The sequence below is a fragment of the Callionymus lyra genome, chromosome 12 (assembly GCF_982586985.1).
Source record: "Callionymus lyra chromosome 12, fCalLyr1.hap1.1, whole genome shotgun sequence".
Taxonomy (NCBI): domain Eukaryota; kingdom Metazoa; phylum Chordata; class Actinopteri; order Syngnathiformes; family Callionymidae; genus Callionymus; species Callionymus lyra.
Genome location: NC_141829.1, coordinates 10,485,575 through 10,512,672, shown reverse-complemented (window position 1 = coordinate 10,512,672; position 27,098 = coordinate 10,485,575). Strand labels below are relative to the sequence as shown.

Sequence of the window (27,098 nt, the reverse complement as noted above, 5' to 3'; positions counted from 1 at the left end):
ACCTGCGCGCTCGCCGCCATATAAATCGGACATCAAGGGCGACACAGTTGTTCCGACTTATCGTCACTTCTTTATCTACTCCCGCCTTCACGAGTCTGTCCTGTTACGACACTCGAGCAAGAGCTGGGAAGTAAAAAAGTGATAAAGATTTTTCTTTTCTCGTGCTAGATATATGGAGAAAACGTTTTTGGTGATATAACTGCGGACGTTTTAAGACAAAAATCAACTGTATATCACTATCGTGCACATGAGCTGACGCAGAAACTCGGCTACAAAATTGTCATTAGCGTTAGCTAGTAAGCTAATTAGCATTAGCTAGCAAGCTAATTACTTTCTAGCTAACGAAGCTTGCTAGCTTATGGAGGACAGAAGTTGTCTGGCTAGAATAAACCGATAGTCAGAAATAAAAAGTGTATTTAAATAATAATTCCAGGTTTTGGGGAATATAAAAATTATTATTTTAATTCACAAACAAATGATTAATTAAAGTACATCACTTCTGAATAGTTGTCATAGACACTTCCAAGTCAAAATGGGGGAAAACAAACAAGAGAAGAGTAAGAATAAAACCAAATTTTTAATCATTTGTGAAAACCGTGGATGTTCTTGCGACGCTTCTGAAGAAGCCGATCTCTCGCCGCCGGCGGTTAGGAGTCAAAGATGCTGCCGAACCAGCTGAAGTCCAGTTTCCTCACCCGCCTCAGTTCTCTGAGCTCGGCCTTGGTCAGCGCCGGCTCCTCCCGAGCCCCCTGACCCGCCAGCGATCTGGACCTGGAGACGCTGGACTCCACTTCCTCCTCAGAGTCCTCTTCCTCTTTCGCGCTTTCCATATCCTCCTCCGGTGCTTCCCCTTTGCTGCGGGAAAGTAAGCGAGGACATCATGACTCGACAGGTTTGCGGTGAAAAACAAAACAATCACGTTTCTTATGGGTTTGCAAACTCGTGTTTTTTTTAAGGGAACAAAATTGTTTATCGATTGGAAAACTGCTGACTGGTCAGAATGTCGAGGTCGGAACCAGATGCCGAAGACTTCCTGAAGTCAAAGAAATTTGACCAGCACAGCTTTATAAAGAGAGCGAGTCACGAAAAGCAAAATGTTTTCCACAAGGAACATTTTAACACATTAGCAAACAGAGGTTTCCCCAAAAGCAACAATACTACGTACAAGACAAAATAGTGAAAATGTCATTAATGTGCTAATGGCTACAATCAAGACATAATTCAACTTTGAATAAACTTTTCTAAAGTAATTTTAAACTTTTTATTACCACATTGATACATACTCTACAATAATATGACCTACATATAGCAAATATAACGACGAAAGGCACTACGACGGTACATACTGCTGCCAAGGAAGTTCATATAAGAAGGATTTATAAAAACAAAACGTACAATTAGATAAACAAGAATCTAAGAATTGTGTCGTTTCACAATAATAAGTTAAAATTAACATTCCAATAGTAACAGTGTTTGTTCATATTTGTGTTGCAATCAAACTCTTGGCTACTACAGTACATGACAGCAGTTGTTACATTGCGAGATCGCAGCGATGACTGAGGACGAGAGGACACAGTAGACTCCAGCAGCTTTTAAAGCTGATGTTTGGACATATTTCGGTTTCAAAACAAATAAAAGCAGTCACGAATTCGTCAAGTGGTCTGTAAATTCTGCAACACCAGAGTCAAGTACTCGACAATACTACACATATATCCTTGTTACTACAGTATCACGATATATACCGTATCGTTGACCCTGTATCGTGACACGTATTGTATCGCCTGATTCTTGACAATACACACACCAACGTCCAATTGACCACATTAGGTTACATTTCCGTGTTTTGAAACTACCGACCTGGAGTCCGGGACTGATATGAGCAGCGACTTCAAAAACACGGAGCAGAGGGAAGAGTTTGAGGGCAGGACATGAGCTGGGGTGTGCATGAGCTATCGGGAGGGAACACAAAAAAAACGAAACATCCGTAAGTACACGTGTTGGGTTTCATCAAAACGCTCAGGCTCACCTCTTTGATGGCCTCGGACGCCTGAGGTAGTCTCCTCTCGGGCCACGTCCTGCTCGGAGCATCTTGGTCCTCCTGTTGCTCCTGACGGTGTTTCCCCAGCAGCAGCCTGAACGGCGTCATGGCGATGCTGTCGTTGATCGTCAGCTGCGCGAGGACGAGAGGAAGAGTTTTGGTAGAAGTCCATCGACGGTTTGAGTGCGTGTCTGGTTTACCTCCTTGCTGGACGCCATCAGTCGCTCGTCCTCCGTGGAGGTGCTGAAGGTCATCAGCTCCTGCGGAGAAGAAAGAAATGCGAGAATTAGAAGATGGATTCGACTGAGATTTAGATGGTCGAGCAGTTTTATCCTTTACAGGAATCAATTAAACAGAACGTTAACGACATTCTTAAAAAAAACTAAAACAATATTTGAACACGCAACGAACTTCTCAGTAACGGTGAACTCAAAACAAAAAAAACTCCCATAATGCTTTGCCGCCCAGCCAACCAACCAACAAACCACAGCCGCTGATTACTTTTGTCATAGAAACAGACGTAGAATTCAAATACAGTGTTGTAGGAACAAATTTGCCGTCATTAATAGAGCAATGTGTAGAAATGCATCATGGGAGTTCACCATTCCTTCGCCATAAGTGAGGTGGGTGCGGCAATAAGTTCTGTAAACCCCTGTGACCACTGCATTTATTTTGACAATGAAAATGATTTTACTGTATAAAATTTTTAATTAAAAACCTAAATATAACTTTCTAATTTCCAAGTGATAAGAAAATATATATAATAATAAAAATATACGTTTAAATACCGTCTAATGGCAGAAAAAAATATATTCCAAACCTCGATCCCGTCTGCTGACAGTTTTATATTATAATAATAATAATAATAAATAAAATTTGACTTGACAACAATGATGGAAACAGGAACCGTAATAGTCAAAAATACAAGTGATGCTCGATAAAGACTGTGGATCGTGAGGAGGGATTGAACTACCAACCATGTGTTGCGTGAGGAAGTAGAGCTGCGAGCGGTTCAGCCACTGACTCGTCTCCTCGCAGCTTTCCAGCATCTCCACTCGCGGCGCGAAGACGGCGCGAGTCACCTTCCCCGAGCAGACGGCCTTGTGGGAGAACAGCGGCCGAGGCTCGGAGGGTTTGAACACAAACACTGGAAGTGAAATAACGTGACGTTAATATACATTTATTTTTATTATTCATCACCATCTTCATGCTCACGGTCGGTGCTCTGGTTCTGGCAGCAGAAGGCGGCCATGTTGTCGGACGAGGGGTCGACCAGCAGCAGGCTGACGTCCATGGCGGTGCTCCACTCCACTGCGGGACAAGAGAGGTTCGGGTCAGACGCGGTCGCCGACGTACACGAGGCGCAGAGAGAGCTTACGGGAGCACGTGAGGAGGTTCCAGCAGCACAGCAGGTTCTTCTCCGTCGTGCCCACCAGGAACTTGGAGCAGCTCAGGCGCCCGAAACACAAGTCTCTGGTGAACAAAGAGATGAAGATAAACTGTTACGGAGCGAAAATCAATGAAGCTGCTTCTGCTACAGACATGTTGACCTTTCACCTGGTGTGTGCGTGTGTCTCTGAGCGTTTCTCGCTGTGTTAGTGTGTGTGTGTGTGTGTGCTTATACATGTGTGATTACCTATGTGAGTGTGATAGTGCGTGTCTCTTTTGTGTGTGTCTCTCTGAGTGTATGTTTTGTCTGTGAGTGTATGCGTTTCTCTTTGATTGTGCAAGTCTGTATGTGTGTTTTGTCTCGATGTGCGTTTTATCTGCGTGTGTCGCCCTTTGTGTGTACTCATGTGTCTGCATGTGAATGGATGTGTTTCTTGCGTTTGTGTGTCTGTGTTTCTATTTGAGTGTGCAAGTCTCTGTGTGCGTCTGTGTGTTATTTCTTGGTGCGTGCACATGTGTATGCAAGTCTCTGTGTGTGTGCGCATGCGTGTGAACGTGTGTGTGTGGGGGTGTAAGTCTGTGTGTGTGTCTCTCTATATATGCAAGTGTGTGTAAGTCTGTTTACATGTGTGTGTGCATGCATGTGAACATGTGCATGTGTGTTAGTCTCTGTGTGTGTGCGCATGCGTGTGAACGTGTGTGTGTGTGGGGGTGTAAGTCTGTGTGTGTGTCTCTCTATATATGCAAGTGTGTGTAAGTCTGTTTACATGTGTGTGTGCATGCGTGTGAACATGTGCATGTGTAAGTCTGTGTGTGTGTGGGTGCTTGTGCATGCATGTGAACATGTGCACGTGTGTCGTCTCACATCATTGACAGAAAAGCCAGATATAAGAATCCAATATTACTTAAAAGTCTTTAGTCCACATTCTTCAGAGGATTTTTTTTTCTTCTTCTTCTTCTTTCATTTACAAGCTTCAACAATTACCCACAATGCAGCGTTAACTCGTGAACCTGCCGCACGTTACAAACATTATGGCTCCGCATGTCACTCGTGACTCCGAGCGTTCTTAGAAGTCAGCAGACGCTACAGTAGGTGGTCGTTATGTAAAGAGGGAAGATGGCAGCTGTGAAAGCAGATACACTTGTACCTCGTATTCACTTGAAGATACACTTTTACCTCATATACACTTGGATTTCAAGACATAAAACTCTGTTGTGTTGAGCAGAACAAGAGTGAGATACTACTTTAGAAGATCCATTCTGGTCAAGATCACATCCTATTAAAGCTGTCCAATTATTACAATAGCTAACAAGAGCATAAACATTTAATTACAGGTTTAAATTATTTTAGTTTTTCTCTCTCATCTGAAATGGAAAACATTTTTTATCTGACCAATTACCATTAGAATATTATATATATATATATATATATATATAAACAATATATTGTTTGAACTTAACATTTCAAATGTTAAACTACATGTTATTATATTTTAAATAATTTAATTTAATAATTCATTATTTAAAAACAACATTTTAATATAAAAACATTTAAAATGTTTAATTCATCTATACAATATTCTAATGGCATTGATCTAATTCCATTAATAAGGCTATTTTTAAGCTAAATTCATTGTTAAAAAAAAAGTTTTGTGCTGGATGACCTAACACTGAGCAGATAAAGGTTCAAGCTAAACGTCCTCAATGACCTTCGGGAGGGAAACATCGGTCAGCATAAAAAAAAAGGAGTTATGAAACTGCCGACTCATGTCGTGCTCGAGACCGGCTCCGTGGCTGCCGAGAAAAACAAAAAATCGCTGCTGGAACGAGAGCGAATAGAGTCTAAAATAGTCAATGACAAAGAACCTCACAGGAGGTTATTTATAATTATTATTATTATTTATTTTGTAATTAGCCAATCACAGACGTGAGACTTTTCTAAATGAGAGCCTTGCAGGGACAGTTACACATGAATCTTATCTCAGAGCCACACAGATATTTACACCTTTTTTTAGGTCAAAGTTACATAAAAGTGAGTTGGAGTAACTTCAAGATTATGGCCCCACTGGAGCCGTGTGTGTGTGTGTGTGTATGTGTGTGTGTGCCGGTATTGGGTTTGACCCGGTCTCTGAAATTGGCCCCGAATTTAGTAGTTTATGTCCCTTGTTCATCTCAGAGACAATTCAGACGCTTTACTCTTAATCATACCAGCAGGTGAAAAGGACCATGTTTCCGGGCTCACCTGATGGCCCCGGGCGGCTGGGACAGAGTCGTCAGCAGTTCCCAGGACGACGGGCTCCAGAGAGTCACCACCTCCTGGAAGCCGACCGCCAGCAGAGAGCCGTCGGCTGAGAAGCGGCAGCGATGAGGAACCAGGCCGTGATAGGAGCCGACGAAATCACAGGACCAGGACGGGCCTTCGTCTGGAGTCAGGAGGGAAGAAAGAGGGTCTGGATTAGAGAGCACTGAGGCAGAAGTTAGTTGAAAATTGCGTGAGAAACACTGCAATGCACTTAATATGTCTGTGCAAAGTTTTAGAACAAAAGTGATGGACAGGTATTTAACTTGTACTACAGAAGAAAAGTTAGAATCACAATCACTTCTCCAATTATACACTTATGACATAGACTATTCCTAATTCTCACAGTCTCTGAAGAAGTGAAATTAAACTAACTTTATTATGTTTTATCATGTTATCAAATTACATAAATTAAACAAGGAATACTGGAAAACAAAACAGGTCCTTAAAAAAAATGTATGTATAATTTCACTGTTTTTAACAATATATATCGGAAAAAAATCTGCATGTGAATATGAAAAAAGGTTAATTTAAAAATATTTATGACCATTTCATTATATTTTCAGGGTCAATAAATACTCATGAAACATTTGGTTCTTAAAAAATAAGCAGGATTTTGTATTTTAAAGTTATTAATGATTAAAAGAAAAAACAAAATAGTTAGTTTGCAGCAGGAACATTTGTATAGTTTGATCTTTATGATCGGAACAAAGTCAAAACTTTGACCGGGTCTCCAATAAACACGGAAGGCGAGCATGTTAAAGCGCAATTAAAGTGCTTTAATCAGCTAAGCGGAGTTCATTCATCGATAAGGGCCAATAAACATGAGCAATATTCCATCGGGATGTTGTAAAGCTGAGCTGACACGAGTCAGTGAGTCACTCGGCAGGACTACCCTAGAGTCGAACAGGAATCAGAAACCTGTGGTTCTGAAGCATCCAACGAGATACATCCTTGAATCCCTTTTCCTTCACATGCTGTCCTGTTATTTTCCAGCTAAATTTTATAGCAAAAGTATGAAGTTTTATTTTCTCATTTAAAGGCCATGTAACAATCTGGCCAAATTGGGTCCCCAGACCTCAAGTTTGAAATGTATTTGAGCGACAGGTTGTCACCAACATATACAGTCAGAGACCACTGGAGCCAATTCCAAAATTACTTCTCATCAAGATTTTTTAGTTTCTTAATGGATACAATTAGTAGAAAGAAAATACAAAGCTATACTGGAAAGCAGCCAACCTTCTGTGTGGGCAGGCGAGCTCCGCTGCCAGGCTTTGAAGTGGCCGTCCTTGCTGGTGGTGACCAGAACGGGGGTCAGACTGTCTGTGGCCTCGCAGAAGCCCATGGACGTGATCTGGGCGTCGTGGGGGGCCGAGATGGTGGTGTCGAGCACAAAGCTGTGGGCAGACGGGATCACGGTCAGGAGGTTTGGAATCATTGTGTTTCTTTTTCTATTACACAGTATTTAAACAAATATTTGACAATTATACATAAATTTAGAACAAGGACAGCTAAAGACTGAAGGGAGATATATTAACAAAGAAATGACCAGGTATTGGCAAGAATATGACGATATATATCACGATACAGGGGCAGCGATACAATATATGGAGATACTGTAGTAACAAGAATACATTTGTAGTATTGTCGAGTACTTGACTCTGGTATTGCAGGATTTACAGACCACATGACTCTGAAGTTGTAACTGCTTTCATTTGTTTTGAAACCAAAATATTTCCGAACATCAGCTTCAAAAGCTGCTGGATTCAACTGTATCCTCTCGTCCTCAGTCATTGCCGGTAATTGTTCATTTAGCTGTGGAGGAGATAATAACGGTTGCCATCAAGTGGCTGGTCTTTGCTTTGGCATCATGTATGACGCGTGATAACATTTCCACTTTATAAGTCACGTGACCATCTATTCTGGGCCTGTACAGTAGATGAAGCTTCATGAAACAGTGTCATTATTTTCAGAGTCCACTAGATGGCGTCTCTGCACCATTTTTCTTTGATTTGAACAACTGTTCCAATGAAACTTCACATCATTTTTAAACTGATGGCGCCACCTACTGACCCCTAAACAACACGACACCGCTTCATGAAGCTTCATCATAACCATCACTGCCGAGGACATACCTTTGCGTCTGCTCGTCGTACGACCACAGTTTCAAATTCATCTCCAGCTCCAGCTCGGCATCGTCTTGTTTTCTTTCCTCCACCGTTGCCAGGAAGTTCCCGGAGTGGTCGAAAGCCGCCTGGACCACCTCGAACTGCTTCAGGCCCGACTCATGAATGTACTCCTGCTGCACAATGTCCAGCTGTGGAAAAGAAAACAGAGAGACCCACCAACATCAACCTGCTGAGTCAAAGACTTGGGGAAAAATGATGTTTTCTTTTGGCCGAAGGTGAAGGAACGGTTTAAAATTAGGGCGTTTTCGGGAGTGAACCGCAGACTTGGACCTGTTCTTACATTGTACAACAGCTTGTCTCTTTGGAGAGAGTAGAACTGCAGGTGGCCTGGTTTCCCGTTCAGCACCAGAGCTTTGCTGCGAGGGTCCACCATCAGCTCAGTGCTCAGGCTGTCACCTGCAGAAGAACAAAACTCTCTCAGAAACAGACTAATCCGGGATTTAACTCACTTCTCTAACTACTCCAGCATGTTTATCGAAAAGCTAGAGATACAAAAAAACACGAGTAACAGCTGATGAGGTATCATGATACAGTGTCTTCATTTTGAAAGACCACTAGGTGGCACTCTCAGTTAGAAACTCAGGCCAGGTTTTCATTGAATTAGTAGATCAGAATCAAGATTATGAAGCAAAGGGTGACATTTACACTGCATCATGAAACCTTAACAGCCGTTTCATGAAGCCTCATGAAAAATAACACACACACACATACAGTATATATACAAACACACACATACACATAAACCAAACAGCTGGAAAGACACATGTACTACAAAGAGACATAAAGATACAGATGACAAAAAAAATAAAACCATACTAAAGCTAACACATCCTCAATTACATTTACACAAACATTCATGCACCAAGACACACACAATGTATCTAGTTTTATTTGTGCAGACATACTACTATACTGACCTTTGACCAGACCCTGAATGACAGCCGACACTTTCACACTCTTGATGATGGTGATTTCTAGAAGAAAAGAAAAAGAAACGTCTCATAAACAAAGTTATTACTGCTGAGGTTGACACTTGTGAAACACATCCGAGGGTCGTTAACAGACACACACAACTAATTAAACGTTATGATTGACAAATGGAGGCAACTGCAACGTAAATGTACGACGCACTGAAACTAATATATATGATTCTTTTCTTAATTGAACACAGTGTGAATTACACATAAGTAAGATGATTGTTCTTTAATAACTGCTATTGTTACTTTAAAAGCAGACCTGGACCTTTCACATATCATGAATAAATATTTTACATCTAAAATATAATTAAATGATAAGCATTCAAAAACCCTATTTTAAAATGTCCCCCTTAAACTGTAATCCATCTTTATTTAACAGAATTAAATGTATACATTCAACAGCCAAGCGTTGCCCTCTTGATATGATCTTCTTACTGTTGTCGGCGTGTGACGTGCAGACGAGCGAGCCGTCGGGGGAGACGGCGATGTGAGTGATTGCGGCGCCGAGACGAGGCAAGAAGTCCTTCTGGTTCTCTTGGTTGAACCTCCACTGGACCAGTACCGACTCCACCCCCCCGCTCAACAGGTTGGTACCTGTGGAAAGAACAAGCTTAAACTAAAGTCTTTTACAGATGATATATATTTTAGGTTAGAAAGGGACTTGATGTCATTCGTTAAAATACAAAGCAGTCGAGTTTACCTTCAGGGGTGAAGCAGAGGGAGTTGACCGGCCCATGGTGCCAGTGCATGGTTCTGTAGGTGTACTCTTTACTCTGGGTGAAGTTTCTCCTGCAAGAAAAAACATACAGACTACCATGAATCTGATGATTTAAAACGTTCAACTCTAGCTTATAATTTAAGCCATGGTGGCAGGTCAGAGATGACAGTTGCATTAATTTCCTTTAGACTGAAAAACCCTTGAGTTAACATTGCTGCAATAACACTCTTCTAACAGTAGGTGGAGCCAAAAACCTAATTGTTTATTCTTTCCTAGCATTTCGTTGAGTTCATCTCACATTTACAGTGACGATATTTTATCCAGAGAGTCCAGAGAGAGTTGAAGGTTCATGGTATCCTGAGGGCTAAGGACTGGACTTGCAACCAGTAGATCTTTCAGTGGGATCGTTACATCCCGACCATCATTTGTCTGTATCCGTATACGATCAAAACACTTTCACAACTTCTCAAAAATCATTACCTTCCATAACTTGGCCTTTGGCCTGGAAATTTCAAGTCTCATTCATCAACAACCCCTTTTTCTTTTTTCCCCTCCAACTTCATGCACCTGGTTTCTTTTTCCAACTCACCATAAGCGGATCTTTCCATCCTTGTGGCCGGTGGCGATGCAGTCGTCTTTGGGGTGACAGGAGACGCACGTGAACGTGTTCTGGCCACCTTTAGTGTTGCTCAGTTTGAGGTAAAACCTTGATTTGAGAGAGATCGCATTAATTCAAAACTCTTTAAAATGAATGACATCAAAATCTAGAAGACAAAATGTCTGTAAATGCATTTAAATTAATTAAAAAACTATCGATATATTCTCTCCTATTCTGTATTATTTGGGATATTTTTTTCTCACTGTAACAGACTTTCCATCTGGGAAAAAGCAATAATCTAAAAGTATGATTTAACTAAACTATTTTTACATTGCTGAGTTAATGATTTATTATAAAAGGTTTTGCTTGGTTTTATTAACCCGATACAACCCTGGATACTTCACAGCTCGTCTTGTCAACAGTGTCAATGAGTCATTTGCTGTCAACTTGACACAAACTGGGAAATGACGGTACATCTGGGACATCCTCGGAGGGCGACAACTCACCTGTAAGACTTCTGCTTCCTGAAGAAAAAGACTGTGAGGACCAAACCCTTGACAAAGGCGATGTACTCTCCCTGTACAGATCAGAACATTCACCATCAGAATAGACTCATCAATAGTATGATTTTAACTCAAATCAAGTCTCAAATGAGTTCCTTGAAAATATTACAGCAGCAATACGCAAGGCTTGTTCCACCCAGTGGCAGAACATCGTAACTACAACGTCATCAAACATTACTTGCACCATTGCGAGTATCAATAGTATCATTAAAATAATAGCTTGACAGATCAACTGCACGAGTCATGATGGTTAAACAATAATCTATTACAAACAGAAAATATGCACGAACTAAATGTTACATATTGCTGCATTAATACTCAGTTAGTAGGATGAATCACTGTGTTTGAAAGGAAGATATACTGATCATTTATGGGGAAAACAATGTCACACGCTCACCCCTTGACCAAAGTGGATGGCTGCTGGGTCGGAGCTGACGTCTTCCAGCACTGAGGAAAGCTCCAGAGACTCCACCAGTTGATCTGCTGTCTGTGGCATATTTACTGCCACCAACTGGAACTTATCTGCAGCTACACAAACACACGTATACTATCATTTATGCACCCCACATTTATAAACAAACCATGTACAAATAGCCATTTACTATACTAATGTATAGTTTAAGAGTGGGTAAATATGTGTCATAGAATGTCATGAATATGATCTTAACTTTTGTCTTTCCTTTTTACCATCAGGTTTATGTAGTATTGTTTTTATTTGTATTTTGAAGTCAAGTTTGCATATTTTGGGGTTTTGGGACATTTTTCATTTCAGTAGATTTTTGTGTTTTTTACTTTTATTTAAATACAATTTTGAATTACTTTCTCCACCTCTGGAACCTAGTGAACTTTACTCTATATTATTCTCAATATTGAAAATAAGTCTCTGGTCCCCTCTAGTGGTAAAACATTGAAAACTAGGTTTACAAACTTAAGTTAGGTAGAACTTTATTTACTAAATTATTTAGTCTTTCCCAGGCTATGGAAGTGTCATCAGAATTTGAATATGAATTTCTAGCAGTAGTTTCTAAATTTGTATACATTTTTAACCGTGTATCGTTTTGTTGTTTAAGCGCCTTGTGACCCTGGTCTGTGAAAGGCGCTTTACAAATAAAAATAATACAATTTTTAATTCTAAGTATCAAAATCCGACTTTGAATTTGAAAAACCATCATATTTAAAACAGTTTTCTTGCCATCCGATGTTTTAATGTATGAATAAATTGAGAGTAAAATTCAACGTGTAAAGTAAAATTAATGGAAATAAATTCAGTGTAAGAAATTCAGTTCAAGTTATTCTGTGTAAAACAAAATCAGTGTTAACATCCAGACAACCAAGGAGGAATATTATTTTACATCAAGTATTTTTACACTGAATTGATTTATGGATGGGGAAAAAAAAGACAGCAAAATAAAAACAAAAGTGTTAGAAAGTTGACAGTCTTTAAAATTCAAAGTCTGATTAGGATGCTGTAAAAGGTTTAAACTGACAATTGTGATGAAGTAATAGTTATTGAAATTGAAATAACCTTAAAGAAGGAACCTTCACTATTAAGAAATAAACAGAGTCTGGGGAAAAGCTTAATGTAAGTAAGTAATTTTTATTTATATAGCGCTTTTGCAGACCAGGGTGACAAAGCGCTTAAACAATCAAAACAATACACAATAAAATCTATTCTTTAAATGTGAACAAATTACATGATTTACTTACATATATCTTGAACATAAATCAGAAAAAAACCTACCTTGTTTCTTGTCACTCGTGCATGGTACGAGGAGGAAAATGACACCGAGGTGATTTTCATTGGCATAAATGCCATGAATGGGAGATCCTGCAACAAAAGTCTGCGGAAAAACATCACCCATGTTAATCCCATTGAAGTCAATTTGAAGGAAAAATAATAATGAGAGAGAAAAGGTACCTTAATGAGAACGCCATCGGCAAAGTCCCAAAGCCTGACGGTGCCATCAATAGAGCAGGAGTAAGCCTGCAGCCAAAGAGAAACATGTTTAAAGTGTGGATGTATTTTAGAATCATTTTCATAAAAATTGGTGGTCAAGTACATGTGATTAAAACAGTAACATAAACTCAGACAGTCCTTTTTTTTTTAAAACCTTTTCACAGATATAAATATATTTACGACATTTGTTAAAAAACGCTGGAAAATGCAGTATATGCGTTTGAGCGCCAAAGACGAAAACAAGACACCTCGTCTTACACATAAACTTGCCAGAGTTGCATTTGGAAGTCCTTTAGATCCGTAGCAGATGAACGTGAAGTAATTATTAACCCATAAAAACCTGCAAATGTGTCTCTTAAGCTTTGGAACTACACTTCAAACCAAAGACTTGAAGGGAATCCTGACTTGTTTAAAGAGTTCATTCATGGTGAGTACATTTCAGTTCAATACAACTTGTGTCATGTTAAACTAAACGCAAATAATCTTTTTGTTATTTGAGAGAGAGAAATACTTCAGTACAGCTCCACTCACTACAAGTTTATCATACATTATATTACTTTACTTCTTTCTTTAAATCATAGTATTTCAAGATATCGACAAAAAGAATTACAGTTGTTTTCTAGGACTCAGGTGGAATAAAAAAAGGGCAAAGATGTCCCTACATGTACATAAATGACAATGTCTTTTATAAAACTGAATACAAAACAGTTTTTAAAAAAAAAGAAGAAGGATTTAAACGGGAAAACTAAGCTTGTATCTTCATAAACATCAAATGTACCTGAAGATGGTTGGAGGGTCTAATAGCAACCCCGGTGACCAGGTCTGTGTGTCCACGTAGATCATGGATACACTCTTCTGTGGTGGTGCTGAAAACTCTAACACACTCGCCAGAAACACACAGCAAGAGCCTACAACAAGAAAAACTGCAGTTATCGACTCATTTCATCTGAAAAACAACAAGTTTTTAAAATCGTAACAGGATGTGAAGCGACCTCTAGCATCAGTACTTTCTTAGCTACAGTCTTTTTTCCTATAAGAACCGCGTTTAAATCTCTATCTAGTTGAATGAATCAGTTTTGCCAGTGAAATTAGAATATTAACTTAAATAAACAGTAATAAACATGTATACGTCTTAGAAAATAAGGGGAGACGCATCATCTACTGCCAACAGTTAGCACAGACTCCAATTCAACGTAAACTACACAAACCATACGACGTGCATATTAAAGTAGAAGTTAATTTAAACACTTACTTAGAGTCGTCAGTGACGACAGGTTGTCTAAAGTTTATTTTGCTGCCGCCGCGGTGAACCACGCGGATCTCCCCGTGTTCTCCCATGTTTTCACTCTCTTCCTCTACGACGCGCCGCTTCCTGGAACAACGTTCATTTGCGCTCTACTGCCCCCAGTCGGACTAGGCGGTTATTAACAGTCTCATTTTGTTTCGTTTATACATTTTGCTTGTTGTTTTTGTGTTATCATTTTCATTTTTTATATTGCTTGGCATTTTTTTTAGTTTATTATTTGTATACTGATTATTGTCATTCTAAATTTAAAATTATTTTTGTACTCTATTGAACATATATATATATATATATATATTGATTTTGTGGCGTCACTATTAGGATAAACTAATTCTGTTACCATTTTATTTCATTTGTACAGTCTGTATGTTTGTTTATGTGGTGTTATTGTTATATTGTTTCTATTTGTTCAGGCTTTTCCTTGATTTTCTGGAACTCCTGTTGTGTTATCAGTTTTATCTTGACCTTTAAAATATATACTTTATTGAATATTGTTTTGATTGTTTAAGCGCTTTGTGACCCTGGTCTAGAAAAGCACTATACAAATAAAAATGACTTACTTACTTACTTATTAACACTAAATACACAGGTTGTTTTTTTTATCTTTCTTTGAGCATGAATGTATATTTATTTCTCGACAATGTTCCAAAAGTTAAGAGTTTGATATCTCGGAGCAAATAAATAATGTCACTGATAATAAGTGTGAGAACTGTTTAAAAAAAAGCATAAGAACTAAATGATGAGAAAGGATTTTTACTAAGTGGAAAAAAATAAAAAATAAAACCAAATAAAAAGAGCAACACATGCTGAGATAGATAATAAACACTTGTATATAAACCTAACTAACCAACCTAAATATGTGTTATTCTTTAATAAAAGGAAACTTTTTTCTTTTTTTTTGTCAATGACTGTGTATGTGTATTGTTGTTATGTCACTGATCAAATGTCGCTGCGAGCAGGTTGTAAAAGAAAAGGCAGCAGTTTCTACCGTAAGCACGGGCGAGTTACGGTAAACGGGTGTGTGTTCTGGGCACCAATCCAACAACCTGCTGCAGCGATGTGGGCTGAGAAAGTGACTTCCTGTACGGACATGCAGTTAAACAGTGCATGTTCGTCACACACACTCACACACACCAGGTAAGTGTCACTGGGGAAGTTGACAAGAGTGTGTGGAACTGAGCGAAGCGCGTGTGTTTTTTCTCAGCATGAGCCAGTGGCAGCAGATTCAACAGCTGGAGTTCAGACTCCTGGAACATGTGGACTATCTCTACGATGACAACTTTCCCATGGACATCCGACAGGGCCTCGCCGGCTGGATCGAGTCCCAGAACTGGTGAGAATTTGGAAATCAGAAACAATTGTGTTCTCTCGTGATGACGAAGACACTGGTGTCTTGAGCAATTTAACATAATATAAATACCAATAATCTTTATCGTAAATAAGAACTGATAATACACTTTTTTATTGAATTTTAATTTTAAAGAAATATATTAATTTGAGTTTAGGTAATTTTCATCATCATATTATCATTTCATAATACCCAAGTAAATAGAAATGATCTTTTTAAGTAAATGTAATGTATATATACATAATAATCAGAATCAGGAACTTTTATTGCAAGTGTTGTAAACACAACATAAGATAAAAAAATGAAACACTCCAACACACAAATTTATAAATAAATATATACATATTTTTTTCTTTGTTTTAAAAAACGTTTATAAAATCAGATTCTTTCACCACAGATAAAGACACGTATATAATCTTAATATTTAAGTTTCTTCATCTGTGGAGACAGACAATGTTGAATTTAGAAAATATTAACAGAAACTTAGTGGCTGAAACATTTAAAAACATTTTAACTATATAAGGTAAGGTAAGGTAAGGTAGAACTTTATTTCTATTTATTTATATATATTTATGATGATATAATGTATGATGTATGTATGAGCATGAAGTATAATGAATCGACAAAATATTACAAAATAAATTGAAATTAGAATAAAAAAATTAAATGTAATCATCATAAAAGCATATGTATTTAAGTGAAGAAAGTGAAGTTAAGATTAATTCTACAAATGTTATACCTATATATAAGTAGACTATGATAACTCCATGACTGTAAAATGATGGTAGAAGTCTATTGTGTACCGTTCAATAGAGGAGCCAACATTCTTACTAGGCTTTAAACATAACATAACAAGCACTTTAATCATTTGTTTTGGAGAAGCGTTCAGGCATGGAGGACGTGTTGAATGAAAACTAAGATGGAGAGATTATATTCGTTCATGCTGAATTATTCTGAGCTGAAGGAGAAAAGCTTATTCCACGATGACCAATTTAAAAACGACTTTCACTTATTACAGATGACAAGTTGTAAACGAAACCTTTTTTTTATTAAAGACTTCTGCTCTTCCTCAGGGACGCGGCGGCCAAAGACGAGGCCATGGCAGCCTCGCTGTTCACCGACATGATCGTTCAACTGGAGCGACTGCGAGCTCAAGAGATGAACTTCCTACAAAGACACAATTTCAAGATCATACAACAACACTTGCAGGTCTGTCACGACATAGATACGGAGAAACTTCCTAAAATCACCTGAAACAGAAAGTTTTTTCTCTCGTACTGAACTGAACGCAAAATATGAGAAATTCAAAAAGGGTGAATAACTTTATAAATACATTTATTTTATGACACGATTTTCATGAGCCTTAAAAAAGGGTAGGGGAAATTCGGAGCCAAGAATATATATTTATTTCTCAACAATATTCCATCAATTATGAGAAAAAAAAAAAAGAGCAAAAGATAACAAAGCAAAAAAAAGGGGCAAATAGAACTAAATTATGAGAAAAATATTTTATTAAAAAGATGAATATTTGAAAAAAACTAAATAAAAACGGTAATAAGATTTGAAGACATAAATAAACACCTAATATTTTAAATAAACATTTAGAACTAGATTGAAAGTAATAACACAATAAGTATTAAATATATACACAGACACATACATATATACTATATATATTTATTGTTTAATTTATCAAGAAAAAACCTTACAGGAACCTTTTTTATAACTGTTTTGTTACAAATATATATAATTCTTTATATTATTATTTATCTAATATTATTATTTATTCTGTTATCTCATCACATTTTGCCCTTTTCATGACATCAAAGTCAATGCAAGATGCGGGGGGGATAGTTCAGATCGAGGCTTTGCCAACTGAAGATCAAAATATATGATTTAAGGCTTTAGAACAAATTTAAAAATCCATTATCTTAATGTTTTCTACACTTACCAGGAAGGTTTCATCCGTAAAATGACTATTTTAACTGTCACAGTAGACGAGAGAACTCTCTCTCGTGATCTAATTGATTGCGTAAGTTTATACTGTAGATAAACTGTTAAACAATAATTTTTATTGCATTTGCAGAACAAACCTATGAGGCTTAAACCCACAGCTTCCTGTGTGTGTTGGTGTTTCGGCTGCATATCTCAGGGGAAGTGCACACAATTGTTATTACGTGTGAATGTCACATCAAGTGCCGAAAAAGACTCTTTTTGTGACATTTACACTCCAAACTAAACGTCTTATATTTACATTTGTCAGCCGTGTTACCGTTAAAGCGCTACAGTTGCTAGCCTAATATTATTGATCTCACTTTAACTGTGACCAAAATAAGAACTGTGACAGATATTAAAAGCATGAAGGCGGGTGTTTCCTGTGGCATTTTCAGTCTTGACAGAGGACAACGCTCTCAAATTCATATTTATGTGTTAAGCCTGGCAACACCGGGGAACTTCAGAGCGTAAATGACTCACAAGGAAGTTACATTGAAGCCTTACAGATGTTTTTCTTTTTTTCATGTAGGGTTTTTTGTTATTTTAAATTTGAATTTAATCCATAAAAAGATACTCAACCTTAGGTTTATCGACATGACGCTAGATTTTATTTTTATAATATGAATTGTGTGTGTGCGATTTTAAAAGAAATCAGAGTTAGCGATGACTCAATATTATGCAACACAAGTAATACATATGACAAACACAAAAACAAATAATTAACATGAACTTTAGAGAGAAAGTGCTTTATTAAAAAAATAAAATTAAACATCTACCCGGTAACACGTTGATACAGTACATTTAATTTGTGATTTTTATTTATATAAAAACAAAAATCTGATTCTAAATTGTATCGGTAAACATTACGGGAAATACAAATTAAGCCGTAATAATTTGAATATTTGAGAGAATAACGCCCTTGGCTGAGTAAGATTCCTACATTCCAATCAAGTGTTTGTCATCGCGTTGCATGTTGCAGATGAAGTACTCCAGTAGCCCTGCAGTCATGGCTGGCGTGATCTCCAACTGTCTGAGGGAGGAGCTGAGGATCCTTTCAAGCACCTGCATGCAGGAGCAGGTTTGTCGCCTCGTCTCTTCTACGGGAAAGTCCCTAAGAGCCTTTCCAGTAATTCTGACCTCGATGTTACAAATACTTCAGTTTTTTTTTTTGTTGGTCAAACATCAAGGTTTGTCCCAGCGCGTCATCAGTCCCTGGAAGTTTCCACCTCCAAGGGACTCTTTGTATAAACAAAATGGGGTGTAATTACAGCTGAGGAGTGAAGCCTTTATTGTGTCATAATGGACTCCGCTCTAGTAACCTCTTGTTCGCCCAGATTTCAGACAAACTTTATAAAGTAGTATAAGTTCAAGGTCATGATGAGGAACTACGTCTTGGAGAGGAAGATTCAACATTTGAAACATGAGAGACAGTGTTTGACCTAAAGATTAGACATACGTGAGGATAAAAGCCCTCGACTTCCTCAGTTGTAGTTGCAACATCTAGCAAATATTTCACCAGAGTTGATAGAATACAGTCTTCGCTGGTATCATTTCTATTGTCTTCACTCAATGGACCCACATCAATTATTTTTAGAATCTTTAATGGTGACCCGGGATATCCTATGTACTATGTGGGGTTCATTTTGGCCCATAATATGGTTTGCACCTAGGATATAGGCCATCAGTTACTGGGTTGTAGCCAGTACAGTAGATTGACCATATATCCGGAAGGTTCCATAACAAGACAGACGGACTGGATAGAGTTCTGGGAAAGTCTCCTGAAAGTCCAGTTGTATTGCTAAGGAAAATTCTGGATATCTGGATGGATGAGAATCTACATGGACACAGCTGCAATAAGATCCCCCAATAAACCATCACATGGCATTGTCTGGCTGGGCAGATTTAAATTCATATTTACTAGCTTAAGATGGTCCGGTTTTTATGGGAGGCAAAAAGGATTTTATTAAAACACACCTCCACCTCCTTTATACGAACCTTGTGTCACATGTTTTGTTTTGCACAAGACTTGTAAACGGGCAGTACAGAAACATGACAATACATGCCCAAGGCCTGATCAGGGTATCCGTGTTAGTGACAGTTTCTTATTCTAAATGTTCCTTACAGGGTCCACTGGAGAAATCGCTGCAGAACTCAGAGGGGTTTGAGAGGCAGAAGAACATGGACAACAGTGTTGCGATGATCAGAGCCAAAGTGCAGGTGAAAGTGTCCAAGAAAACAAGTATTTGATGATACTTTGATGACTGCGTCTCACTCACTATCAAAAACAACTCAGATGCTGGACCAGGCTGTTAAATACATCGAGGACATGCAGGACGACTTTGACTACCGCTACAAGATCTTACAATCCGGAGGTAAGCCTGGTGTCGAATGAAGTATTAATATGTGGTTGAAAATCTAATCAAAAGTATGTACGACAGATCAAGTGGAAAGGAACTCTGAGCGAATGAAGCAAATTTCATTAAAACTACAGGAGACACTGAATCGGCTGGATTTCAAAAGAAAGGTATGCAACAAACGCTGAACTGGAACATGAGGGGTGGACGCTTAGATGTGTTTTTTTTTTCTGTTGTAGGACATTATCGCTAAGATGGACATCGTGATCAAAGAAGTCGATGACCTCATGACGTCCCAGATCAGCCCAGAGCTGCGCGTCTGGAAACGACGACAGCAAATCGCAGTCATCGGGGGTCCAGTCATTACTGGCCTGGATCAGCTGGAGAATTGGTAACCATTCTGAAAACAGTCTGAAGACTTTAGTTGTTTATATTATGAGGACTTTGCTTTATTCCCCAATAAGTAATGAGCAGGTGTTTGGTGACAGTAGCCAGGAAAACGTCCTTTTTACATGCAGAAACCTCAAGCAGAACCAGACTCAATGTGGACGGTCTTCTACTTATATAAGCAATCATTCATCATCTATCCTACTTATAATACTACGGTAACAATAATATAACCAGTTAGCTTTAGCCTGGCCAAGCCTAGACTAAACTATTCTAGCCTAGCCTCTCTTTGTTTGACCATCCTTGTTGTCACGTCTGTGTTCTGTACTTGTTGTGCTCTGTTACTGAACTCCTACTAAACCTGTTTGTTTGTTCCGCAGGTTCACTCTGACGGCTCAGAGTCTTTTCCAGATAAAGCGTCAGCTGGACAAACTTGGGGAGCTTGTGTTAAAGGTCACCTACGATGGCGACCCAATCCCCTTGCAGAAACCTCAGATGGAGGACAGGGTGAAATGCCTCATCTATCACCTCATTAAGAGGTAACAGTGAAAAACATCATTACACAGAAAGTCCTTGAGTGAGATCTCAACGTACTGATCAATGTGTGGCTATACTCTCAGCTCATTTGTGGTGGAGAAGCAGCCTTGCATGCCCATGCATGCACAGAAACCTCTCATCATCAAAACTGGAGTGCAGTTCACCACCAAAGTCAGGTACGGCTGAACTGATTGTTTGTATATATATATACATAAATACATAAATATATAGATGCGTAGATGTAGTTATATAGCTATATAGATAAAACGATATATGCATAGATGTATAGATACATAGATATAGAGATATATCAATATATATATGCATAGATACATAGATATATAGATGCATAGATACATAGATGCAAAGATATATAGATACATAGATACATAGATATATGGATGTATTGATATATAGATGCATAGATGTATAGATACATAGATGTATAGATACATATATATAGATAAAATGATATAGATGCATAGATGTATAGATACATAGATGTATAGATACATATATATATAGATAAAACGATATAGATGTATAGATACATAGATTTATAGATATATAGATGCATAGATATATAGATACATAGATGCATAGATATATAGATACATAGATATATAGATATATTGATATATTGATATATAGATGCATAGATGTATAGATACATAGATATATAGATATATTGATATATTGATATATAGATGCATAGATGTATAGATACATAGATATATAGATATATCAATATATAGACGCATAGATCTATAGATATATAGATGCATAGTTACATAGATTCATAGATATATAGATACATAGATATATCGATATATAGATGCATAGTTACATAGATTCATAGATATATAGATACATAGATATATTGATATATTGATATATAGATGCATAGATGTATAGATACATAGATATATCGATATATTGATATATTGATATAGTAAGTAAGTAAGTAATTTTTATTTATATAGCGCTCTTCCAGACCATATAGATGCATAGATGTATAGATACATAGATATATAGATATATCAATTAATAGATGCATAGATACATAGATCTATAGATATATAGATGCATGGTTACATAGGTTCATAGATATATAGATACATAGATATATCGATATATAGATGCATCGGCACATAGAAACAAAGGTACATGAAGAATCCTGTGGAAAATCTAAGAGTCACAGATAAAAGATGGAAAAATAAAAGGACGGACAAATGAATGTAATAATTGACGTTATAATATTCATCAGCCAAACTGATTGTTAATTAATATTTGTTTTTCCAGACTGTTGGTGAAACTTCCAGAAGTGGATTATCAACTCAAAGTGAAAACAACATTTGACAAGTAAGAAGCCAAATAACTCAAACATGAATAACAAAAGTATAATACTAGGATATGAATAAAATAATATAAATACATGTCCAAGTATACAGTTATTGTGTAATACTATGTTCCAGGATTCCTGTGGTTTCATTGCTAATTCAAGCTAAGGTATATCATGACAACAATCATTGTGTTTTACAGGGAACTTCCACCCGGCAGAGTGTGAGTACAAACAGCTCTCTTCAAACTAGTCACTGAGTTGTGGAATCATTAAAACCTATTTGTTTGTGCTCAACGTCTTGTTCTGCTTAGAAGTCGCCAGTTCTTTATTCTGACCAACAACACTAAAGTCATGGACGTGGAGGATTATTCTAACGGCTGCCTCTCAGTGGAGTTCAGACACTTGGTACAGGGAGACTTTCTTGTATCTACCGATGGCTACTTGAATTCACAAAGCTTTTTATTTTTATTTTCTCACAGCAGCTGAAAGAGAAGAAGTATATCAACGGCACCAAGGGCAGCGAGGTGATGACTTGTATACGAGTGAAGCTGCAGGAAGTTTTTATTCAAATGTAACAATGGGGATTCTTGTGTTAAAAATACAGGGTCTGCTCTCGGTGACGGAGGAGCTCCACTCTCTGAGTTTCGAAGCGCGCTTCACGGTGCAGGGACTCACGATCGACCTGGAGGTTCTGTAGCCAAAGAGTTCCGGAAATTAATTCTCACAGTTGCGTCAACTTCCGATTCCTCTCGCAGACTTCTTCTCTGCCGCTGGTGGTCATCTCCAACGTCTGTCAGGTGACTGGCAGCTGGGCGTCTGTCATGTGGTACAATCTCCTCACAGATGAGCCCAGGGTGAGTTGGTCCATCTGCTAGCAACAAACAATATTATTTCAAATGCTTAAAAAAGGGGAAAATATAGATGTGGAACCAACTTTTTAAAGTGTATTCTCACTGGGTTTAAGGGGTCGTAAAAAACGGCAGGTCGGTGTGGATGAAAAACTGGTCCAGAACCTGTGCACATATCAATGGGTCTAAGTCCATGACTCAGACTTTGATGTCAGCATATCATGAAATCATATTTTTCTTTACCAAAGACTTTATTTGGGGTCAGCAGCTTCAGCAATGAGCACCAGATTTCCTCTCCCCAGCTACATCGTCTTCCCTTGGAGACCTAGAGGTCTTCTAAGGGTAAGAAATGCCTTGAATACCTCTCTATCAAGAAATCCAGGAGGCATCCAAATCAGATTTCCCAGCCACCCCGGATCACCATGCTTCTCATCCTATATCTAAACAAATGTTGTCCAATCTTGATCTTTTGGTCTCCCACCATTCATTACCATAAGTAAGGTTAGTTTGACCAATATACCGAGAGCTTTGCCTTTTGGTTTAGCTCTCTTTTTACTACCACAGATTAGTGCAGCGTCCACACGACTGCTGACGTCGCCTTCAAATCTCCCTGTAGATCTCACGCTCCTTTCTTCCCTCACTCATGAACAAGACCCCTTAATACTTGAACTCCTCGCCTTTGGGTAGGATCTCATCCCCCACCAGTAGAGGTCTCCCCACTCAATTCCCACTGAGAATATACCACCGGTAATCACATATTGAAAAAAGAGAAAGAACCAGTTTCTTTCATTTTCTGACAGCAACGCATAAACTGCTTCTTATTAACAGTAATAATTAGAATTTATGTCACATGTCAGTAGAATAAAAGACTTAAAGATTCAAACACAGTTCAAGGGGGAACACATTGTGGCGTCAGCTGAGAAAGCAGTAAAATGATAAAATATCATTTACTTTCCTACATCAGAAAAGCATCAAGATCTTGTTTGAAAATTCCCTCAGGATACAGCAAAACACCAACTTAGACCCGGTTTGTTTCGCAAGGACCAGTTTCTACTGAGCTAAATGACTCGCTATACGTTAAGCCGTATATCTTGGCTCTTGGAAAAATATACTTGATGACGTTATAGCTTTGCACCACAGAAAAAAACTCTAATCGGTTTGGTACTCTTCCATAGAATCTGGCGTTTTTTAACAACCCGCCTTGGGCGACCTGGAGCCAGCTCTCTGAAGTTCTCAGCTGGCAGTTCTCCACCTTCGCCGGGCGAGGACTTAACAGGGAGCAGTTGGCCATGTTGGGAGACAAACTTGGTAATGTGACGCCCCACAGCTATGGAGTGTTTTTTTCTCAGATGGTAGAGAGGTTGTGGGTTCAATTCAAGTTCCAGCGGGCTTTGCGTTTTGCTACGAATTTGTGGCCTTGTGTCCCTGAGCAAGACACTTTACCCCGATTGCTCCTGATTGCAAAACTGGTGCGGTGCGTCGCAGCCTACTCCCATCAGTGTGGGATTGTGTGTGTGAGTGGGGGAATGTGTGACTTAGGAAGCACTTTGTGACACTGGTCTAGAAAGGCACAATACAAATAACCCTTCTTATTATTATAGTGTTTGTGTTTACAGGGCAGCAATTCCCCGGCGCCGACTTCCAGGTCTCCTGGTCCAAGTTTTTAAAGGTGACATTAACATCTCTTGTAAAATATCACCCTGGATAGAAGCACTTAATCTTAAAAGCACCATTTTAATTTTAGGAAAACATTCCAGGGAAGTCCTTCAGTTTCTGGGTTTGGCTGGAATCCATCCTGGAGCTCATCAAGAAGCACCTCATGCCGGTCTGGAATGAAGAGTGAGTCCTTGTGATGGGATTTCTTAAAAAATAATTGAGGTTTTCGAGTCGGGTGATCGTCGTGTTTGACGTCTCCACGCAGCTACATTATGGGATTCGTGAGTAAAGAGGTGGAGCGAAGTCTACTGAACGACAAGGAGCCCGGAACTTTCCTCTTGCGCTTCAGCGAGAGTCATCTGGGAGGAATCACCTTCACCTGGGTGGAGCACGACAATGGTAAACGATGACCGTCTCTGTGAAGAGGAACCGCACTTACAGCATCTCTACAGGGGAGGTGAAGCTAAACTCGGTGGCGCCGTACACGAAAAGTGGCCTGAGTGCCGTGTCGCTTCCCCACATCATCCGGGACTACAAAGTGTACTCAGACGGCTCCGCCCCGGAAAACCCTCTCAAGGTCCTCTACCCCGACATTCCTAAAGATGTGGCCTTTGGACGCCTGTACAACTGTCAACCCAGCAAAGGTAAAGGTGACTTTCTTCACTAAGGAAAAGGCTAACTTATAAAAGTCCAAATTCATTTATTTAATCAAGATATCTAAATAAATAAAGATAATTTAGCTCCAAAAAGCTCAAATAAATATTAATGAACAGAATACTACAATAGAAATGGAATAAAAATAATACATTGTTATGAAGATATTTTTTATATTCATTATGAAATCTTTGGATAATTAACGACTTGTGAAACGGCAACGAAGATATAGCAGCGAACTAACAGCTCATCAGAAAGGATTCAGACAGACATGCTAACTCTGTCGTACTTTCACACTTGTATACAAGTAATATATGTGATTTTGAATCAGATCTGATTTATATTCTTTGTTTAAGTAAGTAGAAGCGTTAAGTCATAATTCCTAACCTGAAATGTATGTATTATTATATTATACTATATCTTCTTTTTAATTGAATGATCAAAACACATGTTCAGGAACTTTCCATTCTAAATAATGAAAAATACCTCTAAAATCATAAATATTTTTACTGAAATACAAGTTTTTATTCAAAATGTTAATGTCAAGATGCAACTAATCTTTATCAACATTGTTTGTGGCAGTGGATCCTTATATTCCATCTTTCCTGATTCCAATATCTGAAATGCGGTGAGTCAAAATCAACAATAACGTTAGTAGAAAAAGGTCACACAAGTGTTTAATGTTTCTTTTGATTATTCTGTTCTGTAGCAGTTCCACCTCGAGTGTGGCGTCGCCAGAGTGTCTGTCCCCAGAACCTCCCATGACCCCCGGAGAGTTTGAGATGCTCAGCGATCAAATATGCTTCAATATGAACACAGTGAGATATTTATTCTTCGCCTTTATTTCAGCAGAATTTTAAAAAATAATCTTTAAAAAGATATTGAAAAATTATGGTTATTTTAGGCATTATAAAAACATTAAAAGTAACTTTTAGTCGACTTTCTATTTAACTTACACTTCAAGTTGTTGTGTTTTTTAACTAATTTTATTAATTTGTTTTACTTTCCATATTTTTAAGTATTTGGTCAGAGAGCCAATTTTGCAACATTTATTTCTTTTTGTTTTAGTCAAAACTTTAACTTCAATTATGGACACTTTCATGATGTTTATATTATTTTATTTAGAAAGTCAATATTATTTTTTTAATAATTCGATTATTCGTCCATTCAGAAAAACAACACACTTCTTATCTCACATCACTGTAAAAATATTTTAGAGATTTCAAATTATTTTGACCAATTTTAGTTTTTTATATTTATTTCCCGATTTTAGTTGTGTTTTGTAACAAAATACATGTTTGTGAACTGCTCAACTAACTACAAATGAAATACTTTTAACCTAAAATTTGCTGATCACATCCTTATTTCTGCTTGATCTTCCAGGGCAGTTCTCCATATTCAGCGTAAACAAGGATCGACATCAAACCCTAAACTGCTGCCAGAACGGATCACTAAGCAACTGCTGTCAATCGTCTGCTATTTTTCAATATTATTATTATTATTTTCAATACATATAACCAGGTTTTTACATTTCTATGGTCCTTCTTCTATTAGGTGAACTTTATTTTTGTATGTTTAAGTTAAATCTTTCTATACATTCGTGACAGATTTCAAGGATGTTCAACATAGAAATAGTACCATGAAGAGCTAACAGCTGTTCGGATTTATTTTGTCTATCTTATACGTTTTTCTTTTTCTTATCCTGCTTTGTTGTAATTATTTTCATAATAAACTGACGTTAATAACCTTGATAGTATTGACGATGATTCATGATTCATATTAAATCGTATATTACATGCCAAACACACGTAAAATGATATTAAAATGGGATTTAATCTTTTCTCTGTGGCCTCATGAAGAAACAAAAATAAGTAAAATAAAATACAAAAATATGTTGTAATACCAACAAGAGATAAATATGATAATATGAGATAAAATAAGTATTA

At 37.9% G+C, this 27,098-nt stretch overlaps 2 protein-coding genes across 2 annotated transcripts in view; one reads left to right on the top strand and one right to left on the bottom strand.

Annotated features, from left to right (window-relative positions):
- Nucleotides 1–434: 434 nt before the first annotated feature.
- On the bottom strand, nt 435–14,111 carry wdr75 (WD repeat domain 75). The gene is made up of 21 exons (XM_087803845.1): nt 13,981–14,111; nt 13,507–13,636; nt 12,690–12,755; nt 12,513–12,612; nt 11,169–11,299; nt 10,715–10,785; nt 10,200–10,316; nt 9,593–9,681; nt 9,328–9,486; nt 8,833–8,889; nt 8,196–8,311; nt 7,862–8,043; nt 6,966–7,123; nt 5,670–5,850; nt 3,417–3,511; nt 3,254–3,349; nt 3,016–3,185; nt 2,239–2,298; nt 2,027–2,170; nt 1,858–1,949; nt 435–855 (listed from the first exon to the last, which is right to left on the bottom strand). The coding sequence occupies exons 1-21, from the start codon at nt 14,064–14,066 to the stop codon at nt 648–650; spliced, it is 2,508 nt and encodes an 835-aa protein (XP_087659971.1). The 5' UTR covers nt 14,067–14,111; the 3' UTR covers nt 435–647.
- A 943-nt stretch (nt 14,112–15,054) lies between these two features.
- stat4 (signal transducer and activator of transcription 4) overlaps nt 15,055–27,098 on the top strand; it is a 31,135-nt gene continuing 19,091 nt past the window's right edge. Inside the window, exons 1-24 of the mRNA XM_087804585.1 lie at nt 15,055–15,168; nt 15,236–15,364; nt 16,453–16,588; nt 18,354–18,452; nt 19,499–19,591; nt 19,668–19,746; nt 19,813–19,898; nt 19,968–20,119; nt 20,496–20,654; nt 20,736–20,828; nt 21,955–22,014; nt 22,195–22,215; nt 22,306–22,399; nt 22,474–22,518; nt 22,599–22,682; nt 22,750–22,848; nt 24,018–24,150; nt 24,459–24,511; nt 24,587–24,681; nt 24,764–24,897; nt 24,951–25,142; nt 25,735–25,780; nt 25,862–25,970; nt 26,536–26,555. Of these exons, the coding sequence (XP_087660711.1) occupies nt 15,089–15,168; nt 15,236–15,364; nt 16,453–16,588; nt 18,354–18,452; nt 19,499–19,591; nt 19,668–19,746; nt 19,813–19,898; nt 19,968–20,119; nt 20,496–20,654; nt 20,736–20,828; nt 21,955–22,014; nt 22,195–22,215; nt 22,306–22,399; nt 22,474–22,518; nt 22,599–22,682; nt 22,750–22,848; nt 24,018–24,150; nt 24,459–24,511; nt 24,587–24,681; nt 24,764–24,897; nt 24,951–25,142; nt 25,735–25,780; nt 25,862–25,970; nt 26,536–26,555 (2,291 nt within the window). The 5' untranslated portion in view covers nt 15,055–15,088. The remainder of the gene's footprint in view (nt 15,169–15,235; nt 15,365–16,452; nt 16,589–18,353; nt 18,453–19,498; nt 19,592–19,667; nt 19,747–19,812; nt 19,899–19,967; nt 20,120–20,495; nt 20,655–20,735; nt 20,829–21,954; nt 22,015–22,194; nt 22,216–22,305; nt 22,400–22,473; nt 22,519–22,598; nt 22,683–22,749; nt 22,849–24,017; nt 24,151–24,458; nt 24,512–24,586; nt 24,682–24,763; nt 24,898–24,950; nt 25,143–25,734; nt 25,781–25,861; nt 25,971–26,535; nt 26,556–27,098) is intronic.

Coding starts and splice junctions, on each gene's coding strand:
- wdr75 (XM_087803845.1), bottom strand. CDS start 14,066: ATGGGAGAACACGGGGAGATCCGCGTGGTTCACCGCGGCGGCAGCAAA. Junction 7,124..7,861: donor TACGACGAGCAGACGCAAAG/GTATGTCCTCGG, acceptor GTCTGCCCACAG/CTTTGTGCTCGACACCACCA. Junction 1,950..2,026: donor CGTCCGAGGCCATCAAAGAG/GTGAGCCTGAGC, acceptor CCCTCCCGATAG/CTCATGCACACCCCAGCTCA.